The sequence below is a fragment of the Artibeus jamaicensis genome, unplaced genomic scaffold, assembly GCF_021234435.1.
Source record: "Artibeus jamaicensis isolate MK-2021 breed Jamaican fruit bat unplaced genomic scaffold, CSHL_Jam_final contig_332, whole genome shotgun sequence".
Lineage (NCBI taxonomy): Eukaryota > Metazoa > Chordata > Mammalia > Chiroptera > Phyllostomidae > Artibeus > Artibeus jamaicensis.
The window spans coordinates 4,719,355-4,734,387 of NW_026521788.1; the positions used below are offsets into that span (position 1 = coordinate 4,719,355).

The following is a 15,033-nucleotide window of genomic DNA, read 5'->3' on the forward strand; positions in this document are numbered from 1 at the left end:
TAGAAAATAAAAATCCTCTTTTAATTCCCCTCTGAAGTGCACATTTAGCAAAGATAAGTTTACTAGACCTTCTGGATGATAAAGGGGGCCTAACTCTGACTGAAGGGAAAAGGCTCTAAGATTCCAGGTGCGGACATTTCTTAGAGACAGAGCAGCACAGTTGAAGTAATTCCCCGTTGAGACTCCATGATAAGGGAACACTCAGCAACATCAACAAGGTGGAGGGTGTTGGGGTAGACCACACCGCTGATAATTATTATTTTTCTCAAAGCCTCGTGGGCCTGGAAGCAACTTTTAACTAAAAGTAGATGTCCTGAAGTTAAGAATACGCCTTCATCAAATCTATGATTTTACTGTACACCCGTTGAGCAGCATCAAGGCCCCAGATGAAATCAAAGTGGTTCCAGTCTGGCAACAGCTTGAAGTAATGGAGATTCCTGATCTGGGGCAGTACCCTGGCCACATCCTCAAGGGTTACAAGAACATCATTTCCACCAGCCCAGACCGCAGTGGGCACTGTCATGGCCGTCAGATCGTACAGTGGGGGACGACTCTGTGGAAGAGAGAGAAAGGGCATTCATGAGAGGAAGCTCCTCACAGCAACAACCAAATCCAAATGAGTAGAGAGGCTGCCAAATCAATACCTGCCAAGTCCACAGTTCAGCCAGACCCTGAGGAAAATAGGAAGGAAATCTGCAACGGTCTTTATCTTCAAGGAGTTTAATGAAAAAGGCAAAATAACCAAATAAACACTTGTATACAAAGTAGGATGTGTTAAATGCTGCAAAACACTCCACAAATACAATAGAAGTGAAGACAAAGAAGGAATTATTTCCAGATGGGGATTTCAGATAAAAAGAAGTCATTGAAATGACTCTTGAGTGATGGTTGGGTTTTGAAAGATTGGAAGCAGGGTGGGAGGGCTTCCTAGCTGCTAGGAAGATCATGCGTACTAGAGTGGGGAATGTCAAGCTGCCCTGTATGTACCCAGATGAGAAAACATGTGAAATAAGATTGAACATAGACGGCCAAGGTCTAAATGTCACGCTAAGGTGTTTGGACATGCTTCAGAAGTTTTGGGGACAAAGCAGGGTCATTTCTCAGAGCTCCATTTTAGGAGGACTGTATAGGTATCAGTTTGTGGAATGCCTTGAAGTAGGTCCAGAAAAAATAGTTGTCTTAAGAGCTAGCAGAATCATTTCTTTAACAATTCAATATATTCCTAAGAAATCGACTGGTCTTATTGACTGTTTTGATGTTTAGAAAGAACTTAATTTATTTGGTTTGCATTAATAAGTACTCTTAAATATGTCAGTCTGGGTAAATATAAAAGAAATTAAATTTAATGTGTTGAGTTCATACTGAGAAGCCCAGCCTCTGACTTTGAGAAAAAGGATGATGGCAAAACAGGGTTATTAAAAATACAGGAGAGCTGAAAGACTCTATCAACTTTGGTGTGTAAAGTTAAAAGAAAAATGATGCCTTAAGGCTCAACTCTTCATGGTGGATAATACTCATTTAACATTCATGTAATATGTCATTGGTATCAGGAAATGTGTAGTCATTTACTCTGCAAATTTTTGTAGATTTTTATAAAACAATTTTCATTGCGATGTACCATTAAAAATTATGTTAAAATACCTCAGTAACATTAGTTATGCATTGCTATAACTGTAAATAAAAAATATTAAAAGTTGTGTAAAAGAAATGACACTGAGAAGACTGGAATGAATTCAACAAAATATTGATACATCTAATTATCTCTGGGTGGAGGGATTATAAATTATTTAATTTCCTTAGTATATATGCTTCTTTTCTCCTAGATTTTCTACAATGAGTATACATTAAAATTAGAGAGTTTTCAAGAAGCTCTATCAGTGTGAATGCCACCAGTTACCAGATAGGATTCTTCTCACTTGCAAATAATTTCTTACTACACTGTCTCAAAATCACCCTTCCAGGGGCATTCTGAGTAACTCACCTGATTATAGTGACGCATGTTCTCAGCTTCACTTCCCCAGTCATAAGCTCTGAATTCATCAGATCGGTAGAGCTGAAATAAATGTTTTAAAGAAATATAATATTCAGAATAAGAATCATGAATGATAACAGCAAATCTTTAAAAAAAAACACTGTACATTGTGAGGCTTCTGGACCATTAGAAAGGTGGAAATACATTTTTACTACTGAGAAAAACAAGGTCAACAGAGAGCAATGATCTCCCTTGGTTTGAAGGAAAAACTCATGGAAAACCAAAACCCATAGGGGGAAGTCAAATCTCAGATATCTCTCTCTCTGGGGAAGGCTCAGATTCCTGATTCTCTCAGTTTACTTCTTGCTGTAGCTCAGGGCCTATTTTACAAGCTCTAACTTAAGACAGGGATCACTTATGTTACCTATGTGATCTGCACCATTCCTTGCCCTCTCTTTTTAAATCTAGGGAAATCAAACCATGAAGGTGTTGGTAAGGACAGAACGAAAGCCAGCTTCTAAGCTTCTTAGAGGAGGCCCACTAACTCTGTCCTTTCACATCTAATGAAAATAAGGACTGGAATGGTTCCCATGGCGAAGGCCCTACCTGTTTTATGTGCAGGATATTCTGTACCGATGATCCCGTGGGAGCGTGGGACATATACACGTCCATCCGACTCTGAAGGGAGACAAACCACATGTTACAGTAAGAATCACCTACAGGAACAAACAATGCTTTCCAGAAACAGAAACAATTCTGCTAAACATTAGTAAACAAATACTGGGGTTCTGAAAAAAGCAAGGCAAATCATTGACATAAGTCTTAGTTCATGGCAGACACTTCAACATGAGTGAATCATGGGCTGGCCAGGGGCATAGGTTGCTAGAAAGCAAACCTGCGCTGATTTTGAAACTATAAGATAATTTATTTATTTGGAAGTAGAAGAATCAATGATGGACCTCACAGAGGAAAGGTGTTACGTGCAAGTGGGCGTCACAGATCAGTACATCAAGAAAACTGGATTTCAAAATCTAATGCTGTTCATTATAATCTTGGTGAGTTTGGGCAAGTTATTTAACATGTCTAAGTTTTTGTATTTTTGTCTATTGAATAAAGGTACTAAAAACTGTGCTACCAATTTGGTGGGCTCTTGTGAGAATAAAATAAAACACTGTAAAAGAAAAGGTAATAAATAACCATTTCTGTGTGTACTGTACTTCAATCTTTATAAACATTATAGAGATTATATTACAGAGATATACTAGTAATCATAATGTTATATGTCATTATATAATAAAACCAATCAAGAGAACTATTAAAATCTTTACTTTTGAATAAGTAAGCTTTGAACAATGTTTCCTCATGGTTTTTAGAATAACTCAACTTAGTTTCTAAAAGAATGGAGTAGCGTGTGCTGGCAGGGAGATGCTTGGGACCAGCTTCACTGCCACAGTCTCATTTGCTGCCATTTGGAATATGATAGAGATAAATATCCAACTGCACTCCTCTGCAAATGTCAACTCCTCCTCCTCTTCCTCACCCTTCCTCCTCCTCCTGGAAGTCTCAATAAAAGGAAACTGAGTTGGTGAAACGGAACTGCTGCTTCTTCACAGAAGAAGGGTTCCATCTCCATTGCATTCTGTCTCTTAATTTCCAGGTTAAGTACTGAGTTTTATTTGAGGCCAAAGCCATCCAACAAGTGAGGACACATACGAAATAAGTTCAATGCTTGTATATACTTTTTTCTAGAATTTTATTTTTTTAATGCACTATATTAATTACAAAATCAAACTCACTGTCGTAGGTGATGGCTGATTATGAACATGTGAATCCCACTGCAGAACACTCATTTCCCTAAACCTGACCAGGGATGGAAGGATAAAGCTGCCTATTTATTCTGTTTCCCAATCTTTACGTTCACGGTCCGTTAAATTCCTAATCTATTCATAGCAAATCTCTGCCCTTAAGGGCTTAGAATACCATATTAATTTATGCAGTGTAATAGACATCAAAATAAGTCAAAGGAAAGTTGTAATTTCTTAAAACAATGGTCCCATGGTCATTATACATACCATATTCATATTTTTCTTGTTGAATCCAGCCCATAAGGACATTAATTCACTACATAACACCCATAGTACTTTATTGTTGCAGATTTTGGTAGAAGGTGGCTTCTCTGATTTATATTCTAAAAGGAAACCTTTGGTACCAAAAAATCTCTGTAAAAATAGAAAATAGTTATCTTTTCTAGAGCCATTTCCAGACTTTTTGACCTCATTACCCCAGGAATAAGAACTCTTGGGGGTCAATTTTTATTTGTATTTACTGTTGCAGTCAAGGAGACCACCTCATTCAGGTAAAGTAACTACTTATAAATCCACCTGCACCCAGGGAAGATCACCAGACATAATTTACAAAGAGATTGTATAAGAACCCTCAAGCCCAAATTTGCTTCTTCATGGCGAAGCTTCTCTGTAGCTTGCCACAGTATTCTGTAATCAGCCTCGTTTCTGATTTCTCATTAATTAGCAAGAAAGTCAGGATGGTTTCTCCTTAGGGTTAAATATCTCCTTGAATAGACAAAAAAAAAAAAAAAAAACCAGGGTTTTCCCCATTACCCATGTGCACACTGGTTTTCTAGTAGTGTCCCCGGTTAGCTGGCTCTTATGCTGAAAAGTGGACAGTGGTGCACCAAAGACAGGGTGTCACTGGGCAGAAAAAAATTGTCACGGGAGGCAGCATAGTAAAACTTCTAGGGCTTGGTAAAGTAACTTCATGTGGGGAATCTCTGATGAGAGAATTAGAGCAAACAGCAGATATCATGGAGTGGTGGGAGGGGTCAGGGACTGGGACTTAAAGGGGCAGGAAATTTGAGTGTAGGGGATACGGAACAGATACGCCAGGCACAGTATTTGCCTCAGACCCAATCTTTGTAGGCAAAGCAAGACATACGCAAAACTGGTGTGTTTAGAGACAGATGTGTCTGTCTCTTCATTTAATTTAACTAATTTGTCTGCCCAACTCTGTCCAAATTTGAAAAACACTGATATCAACACACTTTGAAATAGAACTATCAACAGCACAGAAGGGAAGTTATATCATGTGAGCTCACAATAAACAGTACATCAAACTATTATCAAACTAATCATTAAGTCTGTGGAAATTCCTCCCTGACTTAACTCACAATTAATTTTTTCCTCATTTCCACTGCTTCACTGTGGAAACTCGTCTTATTGTGAATTACTGATACGTAATTTGTCTCCTTGACTTCATTGTAGCCAAAATTCATTTTATCCTTTGCCCAAAATTTAAGGTACAATCTTGAAAAAAATACCATGTTCAATGTGCCAATGACCTTTTTTAGAGAAACAAAAGGCAAATGGAAAAATAAGTTTCATGGATAAAATTCCAAATTCACAATTAGCAATCAAACTGCTTTTCCAATTGCTGGAAAATAATGAATAAGTGTTTTAAAAAATAATTAAACTGTAAGACATTGAGGCTTTAAAATTATAGCTATAGTAAATGAGAGCAAGCTCCCATATGGGAAAGGTTATATTACATAAGTTTATCTAACATCAAAATCAGGGACATCTGTGATCATGTGAAACTAGAAAAGTCTTCCATTTGGACGCTGTGAATTCACTGACCTGCCCAGGTGAATGAGAATGGAAGAAAACTTATGAATGGACTTGAAACTGATACAGCACTGAGCTCAGCTAAAAATTCTGATATCAAATACATTCTGATATCAGGTCTGTTAATGACTGAGCGCCATAAATTATGTATGAGAACTGTAGATACTGTGGTACAGACAGGAACACACATGGGCACGGATCAGCACCTGGCTGCCAGATTCTGCTTTCTGTAGGTCTCATGTAAACTTCCTATTTTTACTTCAGAACAGACTTAAAAATAATAAGGATCTATGACCCCAAATGAGACCCTTGGATACATTTTGGTAAGATGGAGAGCTTACCTTGATCGCGGAACTTGGAAGTAGAAAGAAACTGGTAAAAACACTCTTGGGGTATTTGAATGAGACCACAGGACCCAAGGCAAAATTCATTTTGATTCTTTGTGCCACTTCAGGCATGGTGGAAAAGGCTATGAACCCTGAGGGAGCGGGAGACAAGATAATCTGATAAAAATGAGACATACACAATGTTTCTACTAACAAAAGTGGGGATTTGTCGTTTTCATCCTTCTAGTACAATGATCTTGGGAATGAATTGGGAGACTCTTCTGAGTTATTCTGCAAAGAAAATCTGCCATCAGTCCTCTCTCCTCTCAAGTTCCCTTTAAAAAAAATTCTGGACAATTTCACTTGCTTGGGGAAAGAGAGGGAGTGAAGGATAAGCTACCGAAGCAACTGCTGCCAAGTGAACTATGGATCACCTCACTTCCAAAGCATGGTGGTAAGTGCTGGCAATATTGCCATTTTACCCCCAGCTCCGAGTTACCAGAATGAGTCCCAGAGCTCCCAGAAGCAAAGAATCCGTTCATGGGAGGTGACTCAGATCTTTCTGCAGCATTATCGAGTTATTCCAGTTTTTCTTTTCCACAATGGAATGAGAGCTCGTTGCTCATAGTGCTTCACCAGATACTTAGCAAGCCTCCAGAATTTTCCTGCTTCCAAGAAGGAAGGGGATTTCCCTTGGTCCACTGTGGTCCCAGGAGGAATCAGGTGTCTCCATTTGCTCTGATCTTTAAGCAATAGCATGTGCTCATTGCTGTCTCTGTGAGGATGTGGCTGGGGACCAGCCCCACACAGAAGGAGTTATGTGGAGTTTCTGTGTATTCAATTTTCCAAGTGCCTTCCTGGCCCCCTACCACTCTGTGTGTGCATGTGTGTGTGTGTGTGTGTCCATAGCAGAAGCTTCTTTTTTACCCCCTGAAATTCTTATTGAAACTGCGTTGGCCAAAAAAAAGAGTTTTTTTAATCAATATACTGGGCCATTGATACAAGACTCTAAAACAGCCATAATACTTCAAACTGGAAGATCTCTGTGCATTTTTTGATGCTCATCCTCACTGGGGAGACTTATTATCAGTGAGCTGGGGCCAGGATAGCTAAGTGCCCTGCAAAGATGGGGTGAGTCTTCCCCATAAAACGAGAATTGCTCTGCCCGATGTGCAAATAATGGTCAGTAAAAACTTTTATGCCTTAAATATGCTGCAGAGAACTGATGATCAGATTTTCTGTTTTCTTGGCAGAGTAGATATAAGAGCTTGTCTAAATCTCACCCACTTTTTTTAGACCCCACTCAAGACATTCCTTCCTGCTCCATTCAATGCCCAGGAAGCTTGTGGAGCAAGTCAAACTGACCTGGTTTGAATCTGTGTTCTTTCTGTCTTTTATGTGCGAAGAGGCCTTGAACAATCCGCTTAATTTCTCTGAATTTAAGTTTCCTCTTCTATGAGACAGAAATAATAGTAGGATTGTTCTGAAACTTAGAGAGTATTATGGGAAAGTTCCTCAGCATAGGTCTCTGAACCTAGTGAATGCTTGATAAGTGTTAGCAATGATAGTATAATTATTTCCCTGTTAGTGACATTTTTTTTGAGTGGGGGTATCTCCTATTAGTTCTTTGATACCCTTATAGAATGTGCTCTCTGGTGCTCACTGCCTATTCCAAGCTTGTAAGCTGCCAATCAGTAAAAAGCACTGATAAATATATGATTGTTGTTGATGATAATGGTAATAATGAGACTACTGTAAGACTGCATATTGTCTCTTGCACAGTTTCACCCCTACTTAAATATTTTTCATATAACTGAATTTCTTAACATTGGAAACTTCAGTGAAAGATCACTAATAAATTCACATTTTTAATAGTATGGATCCCTTTACATTTTTATCTGGAGTTAGGTTATTGATCCCCCCCCCCAAAAAAGATCTAGGTAATCACTAAGACATGTTTTCAAAGAGCAGGGTCTTGGTCTCAAAATTTTCTTTTGCATGGTTCTTACATTTAATTGCTATTTTGTAACATTAAATTGCATGCTAAATAGATAAGCCCAGCTGATTTATTACAGTAAGCTTTTGTGTTCCAACTCAAAAAATGTGATCATATCTTTTCAATTTGTTCAAATATAAATATAAGCTCCTCCCTTTTATTTATTAAAAAAATCACCCTGGCTGATGTAGCTCAATGGATTGAGCATGGGCCTGCAAACCAAAGCATCACTGGTTCAATTCCCAGTCAGGGCACATGCCTGGGTTTTGGGCCAGGTCCCTAGTAGGGGGGTGTGAGAGGGAATCACACATTGATGTTTCTCTCCCTCTCTTTCTCCTTCCCTTCCCTAAAAATAAATAAATAAAATCTTGAGAAAAAACAAATCCCATGTGGGGTGTGAGGAAGCTATGATTGATGTGTTCCTAGATTATTCGGGGATTACTTTATGTTATTAGGCTTTACTTTTTCAGCTCAGAGGGAGTATGGAAACTTATTCTCTGGATACTTCTTTGGATTTTGGGTACATGTCATTCTGGGAAATGGCATCACCGTGACAACTGTGGCATTGTGTTCAGAAACGAGGAAATGTTCCCCCATACAGTCTCTGAAGTCCAGGTTTGCAGTCACCTACGGCACTAGAGTTACATGCTAAACACAGCACAGAACAGCAAGGACACTATTAATGGCTGTAACTCTGATCCAGTCTAAAGGCAAACTCTTGGAAGACTCTGACCCTTGTAAAACACTGACTCTCATAAACATACCTATTGTAGTGCCAAGTGAATGTCCAATAAAATACAACTTCTCCTGCCCAGTTTTATGTACAATGAAGTCTATTATTCTTGGGAGGTCATATTTGGCCATTTCATCAAAACTGCAATAAATAAAACAGGGGCTTATAAATACAAGTAGGTTTAAAATCAGAGCATTTGTTCACTTATTTTTACACACAGAATTCTGTACTGTCCACTTATTTGGTGTATATGTCTTTATTTATCCAACTATATGTAGGCTGTTAGTTTTTGTTCACTGCATTCATGCAGGTCACTTTCTAACAACAGGAATGACTCAAGACTTGTGCCCACTCTCCGAGGTTCAGTCTTATCGTTCCTCCTCTTTACTCCCTTCCATTGTGTTTCTTTCACTTTTCTTTCCCCATCTAGTTTGCATGCCTCTACTTCAAACTCCCCCTGCCCTGGGGACTTAACACTTTTAGGACCATTTTAATACCCCACTTTGGAAATAGAACTGGTTGTACATCATGATTCCAGCATTTACAAGCTGAATAACTTTAGATTAGTTACTTAGATGCTCTAAGCCTAAGTTTTCTTATCTGTGACGTGAACGTGACAACACCTGCTACATGTCAGAGATGCTCTAAGGTTTGGAGAGTGTTAAAGAAGTGACTCTGGCTGCTAGAAGGCACTCAGTTAGATGTTGTTATTATTCATATTTCTGTCCATGTAAAGGAATATATATTCAACCTACACCGAAATCTTATAGTACCAGTTCAGCTGGCATTAACATAGGAGAACAGTTAATACATAACATTTAATGGAGTCAAATATGGAGTCCTCTCACCTCCTGGGTGAGAGGACTGTTTGTCAAAACAACATGTGAGGAAATCCTGGGACTAATATTCCCAAGTATGAGAATTGTGATGCCCGACAGTGAACAAGACCCAAGCTCCCCACCAAGGACTGGTGACAGAAAATACTTCCTGATGCTCGCCGCACTGCCCAGAGCTCTGACCCTGACAATTCATTCTACCCTTCCTTTCTTCCCAGCCTGTCAGGGAACTGAGCATTTCATGAATATGGTAGGAATGCCCAGTCTGTTCTAGCAGTAGGTTTGCATATGAGTAGGGACTTCAGGCTCAGGAAGGGAAGCCTACTAGTGATGACAGCAGAAAACACGTGTATGGAAGGAAACAGTCACACAGCAAGAGATTCTTCTCCATTGCCCATGAACAGGGTTTTAAAGACCTCAAATTGGAATTTTTCTGAAAATGGCGTTCTCTACAGTTCAACCACAGTTTCTCTAAATAAAAAATAGTGGTGATACATGTCATTCCAAATTGACTGGCTGTCCAAGAAAAAAGACTTGCATTAGCAGCACCAGAATGAATATAAGCTTTGAGAGGTTAGGGACTTTGTTCACTTTTGAATATTCAAGACCTAGAACAGTGCATACAGTAGGCACTCAATAAGTATTGAGTGAGTGCCTACGTTGTTCACAAAAATTTCCTGAGCTGTCCCTTGTGACATACTTTAAATGTATAATATTGGATGGAATCAGAAGTTAAAATAATTGTGTTAAAATGATGTAATTTGCCTATGAGAGAATCAGTGGAAATCAATTCTTGCGTTTCTATCCTTTGAGATGTTAGTAAGAACTACAAGGAACTGTGACTTCAAATATCATAGATTGTTATTAACGTCATTCACACTATTATATTCAAAGGAATTGTCTCTAACTTTCTTTATGATTTTTCTTACAGTTTACCTAAAGGCCCAGAATTTCTCTTCAGTCACTGACAGTGTTTTGTGTCTTCTTGACCACGTGTTGCCCCGACTGTTCCCCATCCAGACATCATAACCTGCATCTGCTAGAATGAATCCGAGGCTCCCATTGGCATAATTCTCAAGCCAAGCGGCATTGTCTGCAAACAGCGCATGTTGCATGTACACAACTGGCCGTGGTCCTGGGGTAAAGGGGGGAAAGAGAGAGAGGAGAGCTATTTAGATAGATAATGAGAAAATAACTTATAAATAAAGCATATCAGGAAACATGACAGAAACACACATACACACCCCCCACACCAGAAAAATAAAAAACCAAAAACAATATTCACTTTTTCCCTGTCGTTAATGTAGAGTTCATGATCGCATAAATTTCTTGAGCACATACTTTGTACCTGGTGTTATGCCAACTGACTGACATGTAAGAGCTTATTGAATTCTTAAAATAACTCTATAAAGTAGCTACTCTTTTGAGGATCCTCATTTCACAGATGTGGAAACCACAACTTAAGGTAGTTAAGTGACTTTCCCAAGGGATCACCAAGATAACAAGGTACAGAGCCAGGACTCAGGCTCTGTTCTGTTTTGTTTCAAACACGTGCTTGCAACTGCTCCGCTCCATGTTTTCATGTTTACGTATGTTCTGGCTTTGGCTCACAAAGACGTGAAAGTCATCACGTTTTATGAAGTCCAATGCCTCTTCCAGTCCTTCCTCCACAGGGAAAGCGTGGGTGCATATAAATGGACAATCACTAATTTCTCACCCAACTTGTAACCAACCCCTGAGCTTCTACCCACTGGAGAGCATTTGAAAACTATAATAGTAAAATCAGCTCAACACTCCTCTGCAACTCTCAAGTTCCCAATGGAGAGAGTATTCATTTGGGGAGATGAGAAGGACCAGGCTAAAATGTTCCCAGAAGACACTACAGTTTAGTTGTTAGGAGGACAGGCTCTGGAGTCAGGCTGCCTGGGGTTGGACCCTGGTTCTGGCACCTGTTATTGGTTTGACTTTGTCTATTTCATAACTGGTTTGCCTTAGTTTCATCATCTGTAAAATAACTCTTAATAGTATTGATTTCATGGGGTTGCTGGGAAGTTTAACTGACTTAAATTAAATATAAAGCTTTTGGAACACTACAGCTAATACATGACTTTTAATTCCAAATCTTCCCAAATTCTCCCTCCTGGAGCAAAACCATCCCTTGAAAAATTTTTCTTCTTTTATATTCCATGCTCCCCTCTCCCCAATGCCTGAAGGAGGTTTAGTTGCCAGAGTGTTGCCAGATTTATCAAAAAACAAACAAGATAAACAAAAATACCCAGGAAGCCCTATTAAAATCAAATTTCAGGTAAACAATGAGTAACTTTTTTGTCTAAGTACTATATCCTCAAGTGGGACATACACAAAAAACTTGTTGTTCATCTGAAATTCAACTTTAACTGTCATGTTTTGTCAGACAATTTGACCAACATCACACCTTCCTCCCTCTTGCAAACTCTTGAATGAAACATTTTTTTCTGACAGAGGCAATGGCAAACAACATGCTGACAGCTGCCTGTAGATGGAAATGGAGATGGAGACGGTGGGGGACGTGCCGTGGAGATCAGCGTAGATGAATTGCCACCCAGGCTTTGCAGAAATTTTGCTCACTCTCTCTCTCCCCCTTCAGGGGCTCTGCAGTTCTACATCCCCCTTTAGAGAGTGTAGTTCCTCTGCCTGTGCATGGCTGGCTCCTCATCCTAGAATGAGACCGTGTTAGCACCATGTTCTTTCATTCCACAAACCATCATTCCCTCAGGTCAAAGCATATGTAAGTGTTACTGTTTTCTGTCATGAAAACATTTCAAACATCAACCATTTACGTTGAAGTTTTATCCTGAAGAGGGAGGCCTATGGATTCTAGTGGTGGCCAGAGAGAGTCTTTAGGGGCCACAGTCAACTTCATACAATCCAGCAAATCCCTTTCCAACAATGAGAAAACTCACTTTCTTGGAATACAGCAATTTATCACATAAGAAATAAATAATGAGCCAACAAAATGTGAGCTCTACCTTTGCTGCATTCACACCCTAACAAGCAGGCCTGGTTGCAGTCAGCAAGATCAGTCTTGCCCTTTGTACTTTTAGGTTCTTGGCTGTCTTCAGAGAATTAGAAAAGAATGAGACTCCCTGTTAACCATTTAAATACTAATGTAAGATTGATTCCCATACTTTGAAAGTCTCCATTTGAAGTTCTCTTTCCTCCCCTTGCAAAAACAGAGGGCTCTAGACTTATGAAAAATGCTCAATATAATTAATCACCAGAAAAATGCAAATTAACACCTCAGTGAGACATTGCCTTACATGTGGTGGAATTGCTACTGCCAATAAATCAACAGACAACAAGTGCTGGAGGGGATGTGGAGAAAAGGGAACCCTAGTGCACCATTGGTGGGGAGGTAGACTGGTGCAGCTGCTATGGAAAACAGTATGGAGTATCCTTAAAAAAATTAAAGATGGAAATTCTTTTTGACCCAGCAATTCCAATTCTAGGAATATACCCCAAAGATACTGAAACACCAATGCAAGAAAATATATGTACCTCTATGTTTATGGCAGTGCTATTGACAATAGCCAAGATTTGGAAACAGAGTAAGTGTCCATCACTGGATGAGTTGATTAAAAAGCTGTGGTACATTTACATAATGGAATACTATGCAGCAGCCAAAAAAGAAGAAATGACTACATTTTGCAACAGTATGAATGGACCTGGAGAAAACGATGCTAAATGAATTGAGCCAGTCAGTGAAAGACAAATATCACATGATCTGAATATGTGGAATCTGATGAACACAATAAACTAACAAATGAGATAGTGACAGAACCTTAGATACATTAAACAAACTGACAGCTGTTAGAAGGTGGGGATGGGATGAGAGATGGTGAAGGGATTTAACGAAGAACACTTATGCACTCCCGTGGACTGGGATAACAATATGGCGGATTGGTTTGAGGTGGGGAGAAGGTAGGGCTGAGTGAGGGAGGGGAAAGAAAGAAAAATGAGAACAACGGTAACAGCTTAAACAATAAAAAATTAAAGAATTAAGCCCTGGCTGGTGTGTAGCTCAGTGGATTGAGCGCGGGCCTGCAAACCAGACAATCGCAGTTCGATTCCCAGTCAGGGCACATGCCTGGGTTGCAGGCCGGTTCCCTGCAGGCCAGTTCCCAGCTGAGGATGCACAAAAGGCAACCATACATTGATGTTTCTCTCCCTCTCTCCTTCCCTTCCCCTCTAAAGATAAATAAATAAAATCTTTTAAAAATTAAAGAATTAGAAAAGACTAGTGTAAAATTCAAACAAGTTTTGATAAATCAGTCATGCTCTTAAAGAAAAGCCAGCACTAAATTTTAGTTATGTGCAGTCCTTCTTAGCAAGAGAGGCATATTTTGTACCTGTGCTGCTGGTAGGTCTTCGTCCATGGGGAATCCTGTTGATGCTGAGGATGTACCCATCTTGAGTGACGACCTCATACTCCTCACTGGGGTAGCCATTGTAGGTGATGATTTCACTCTGCCCAACACAAAGACGGCATTAGCTAAACATCTTTAAATGTTATCAATAGAAACTAGAACAAATCATCCGGTATGTACTTATTGGAGTGAATTATCTGTAACCTGTAGCACTAGATAACTGTAAAATGAATTTACTATGTAAAGTCTTGATAAAAATAAGTAGAATATTAGGAAATGTCTACTGCTGGCTTTTTGGGGGGAGGGGGATAATATTTAGCATTGACCCATTCTGTTGATAAAACTGTACTCTCAAGTCAATTGTTTTCTGAGATCCTTCTTTTGGTTAAAGATAATAAGATAATAGCCCAATAAGCATCAGTCATAAATATCATCCAGATGGCTTAAAATATAAACTTTTAATATTCTTGAAATATTACTTGTTTATAAAAATACAGTTCTGCTTTGTATTACTAGAAAGTATTATTCAGCCGAAAGAACTAATCTACCTAGCTTGACTTTTGGAGAAATGTTAAAAATCACCTGCTTATATCTGTTTTCTTATGAGATTTTCAGCTATAATAGATCCTTTAATAATTTCATAACCCATTAATCTGCTTTATTTGATGTTCTTCAGAATTTTCCATGACTTACAATATTCATCCACACTTCAGGATTCGCTTCATTTTCCAAATTAAAGAATCTATCACCATTTAAAATTCCACAAATCAAACAGGTTGTTGTTAAAAACAGCCACATCATGGGAATACCTGGCATAAGACATTTAATATCACAGATTAATTTCAAGGATTAGAGTGGAATAATGAAATCAGTATAGTGGCCTAATAAAAAAATTAACTAACATCCCGAGAAAGTTGACAAAGTGTGGAAGGGAAAAAATACAATAAGCTAACTCTGAGCATTATTAAACCATTTTTTTTCACATGAAAACTACCTTGATATAGTCCAGTTCTGAAAATAAAGTGAATTTTAGTCTGTATGAAGTCTTATTTTTTGTCTCATTTTAATCACAATTTTTCAATTATTTTAAGTCTTTGCTCACCTGTGAGTTGCCAGAACATCTAAA

General features: G+C 38.8%; 1 protein-coding gene across 1 annotated transcript; it reads right to left on the minus strand.

Annotated features, from left to right (window-relative positions):
- Positions 1-319: 319 nt before the first annotated feature.
- On the minus strand, positions 320-14,708 carry LIPN (lipase family member N). The gene is made up of 9 exons (XM_037156671.2): positions 14,601-14,708; positions 13,890-14,007; positions 10,438-10,636; positions 8,697-8,806; positions 5,952-6,088; positions 4,045-4,191; positions 2,579-2,650; positions 1,982-2,053; positions 320-553 (listed from the first exon to the last, which is right to left on the minus strand). Exons 1-9 carry the CDS (start codon positions 14,706-14,708, stop codon positions 320-322), a joined length of 1,197 nt encoding a protein of 398 aa, XP_037012566.2.
- Between the last annotated feature and the right edge of the window lie 325 nt (positions 14,709-15,033).

Excerpts from the sequence above, each read along its gene's own strand:
- LIPN (XM_037156671.2), bottom strand. The coding sequence starts at position 14,708 with ATGATGTGGCTGTTTTTAACAACAACCTGTTTGATTTGTGGAATTTTA. Across the intron at positions 8,807-10,437 it reads GAGAAATTCTGGGCCTTTAG|TTTTGATGAAATGGCCAAAT; the intron begins GTAAACTGTAAG and ends TATTTATTGCAG. Across the intron at positions 4,192-5,951 it reads TTCCAAGTTCCGCGATCAAG|AGATTTTTTGGTACCAAAGG; the intron begins GTAAGCTCTCCA and ends CTATTTTTACAG.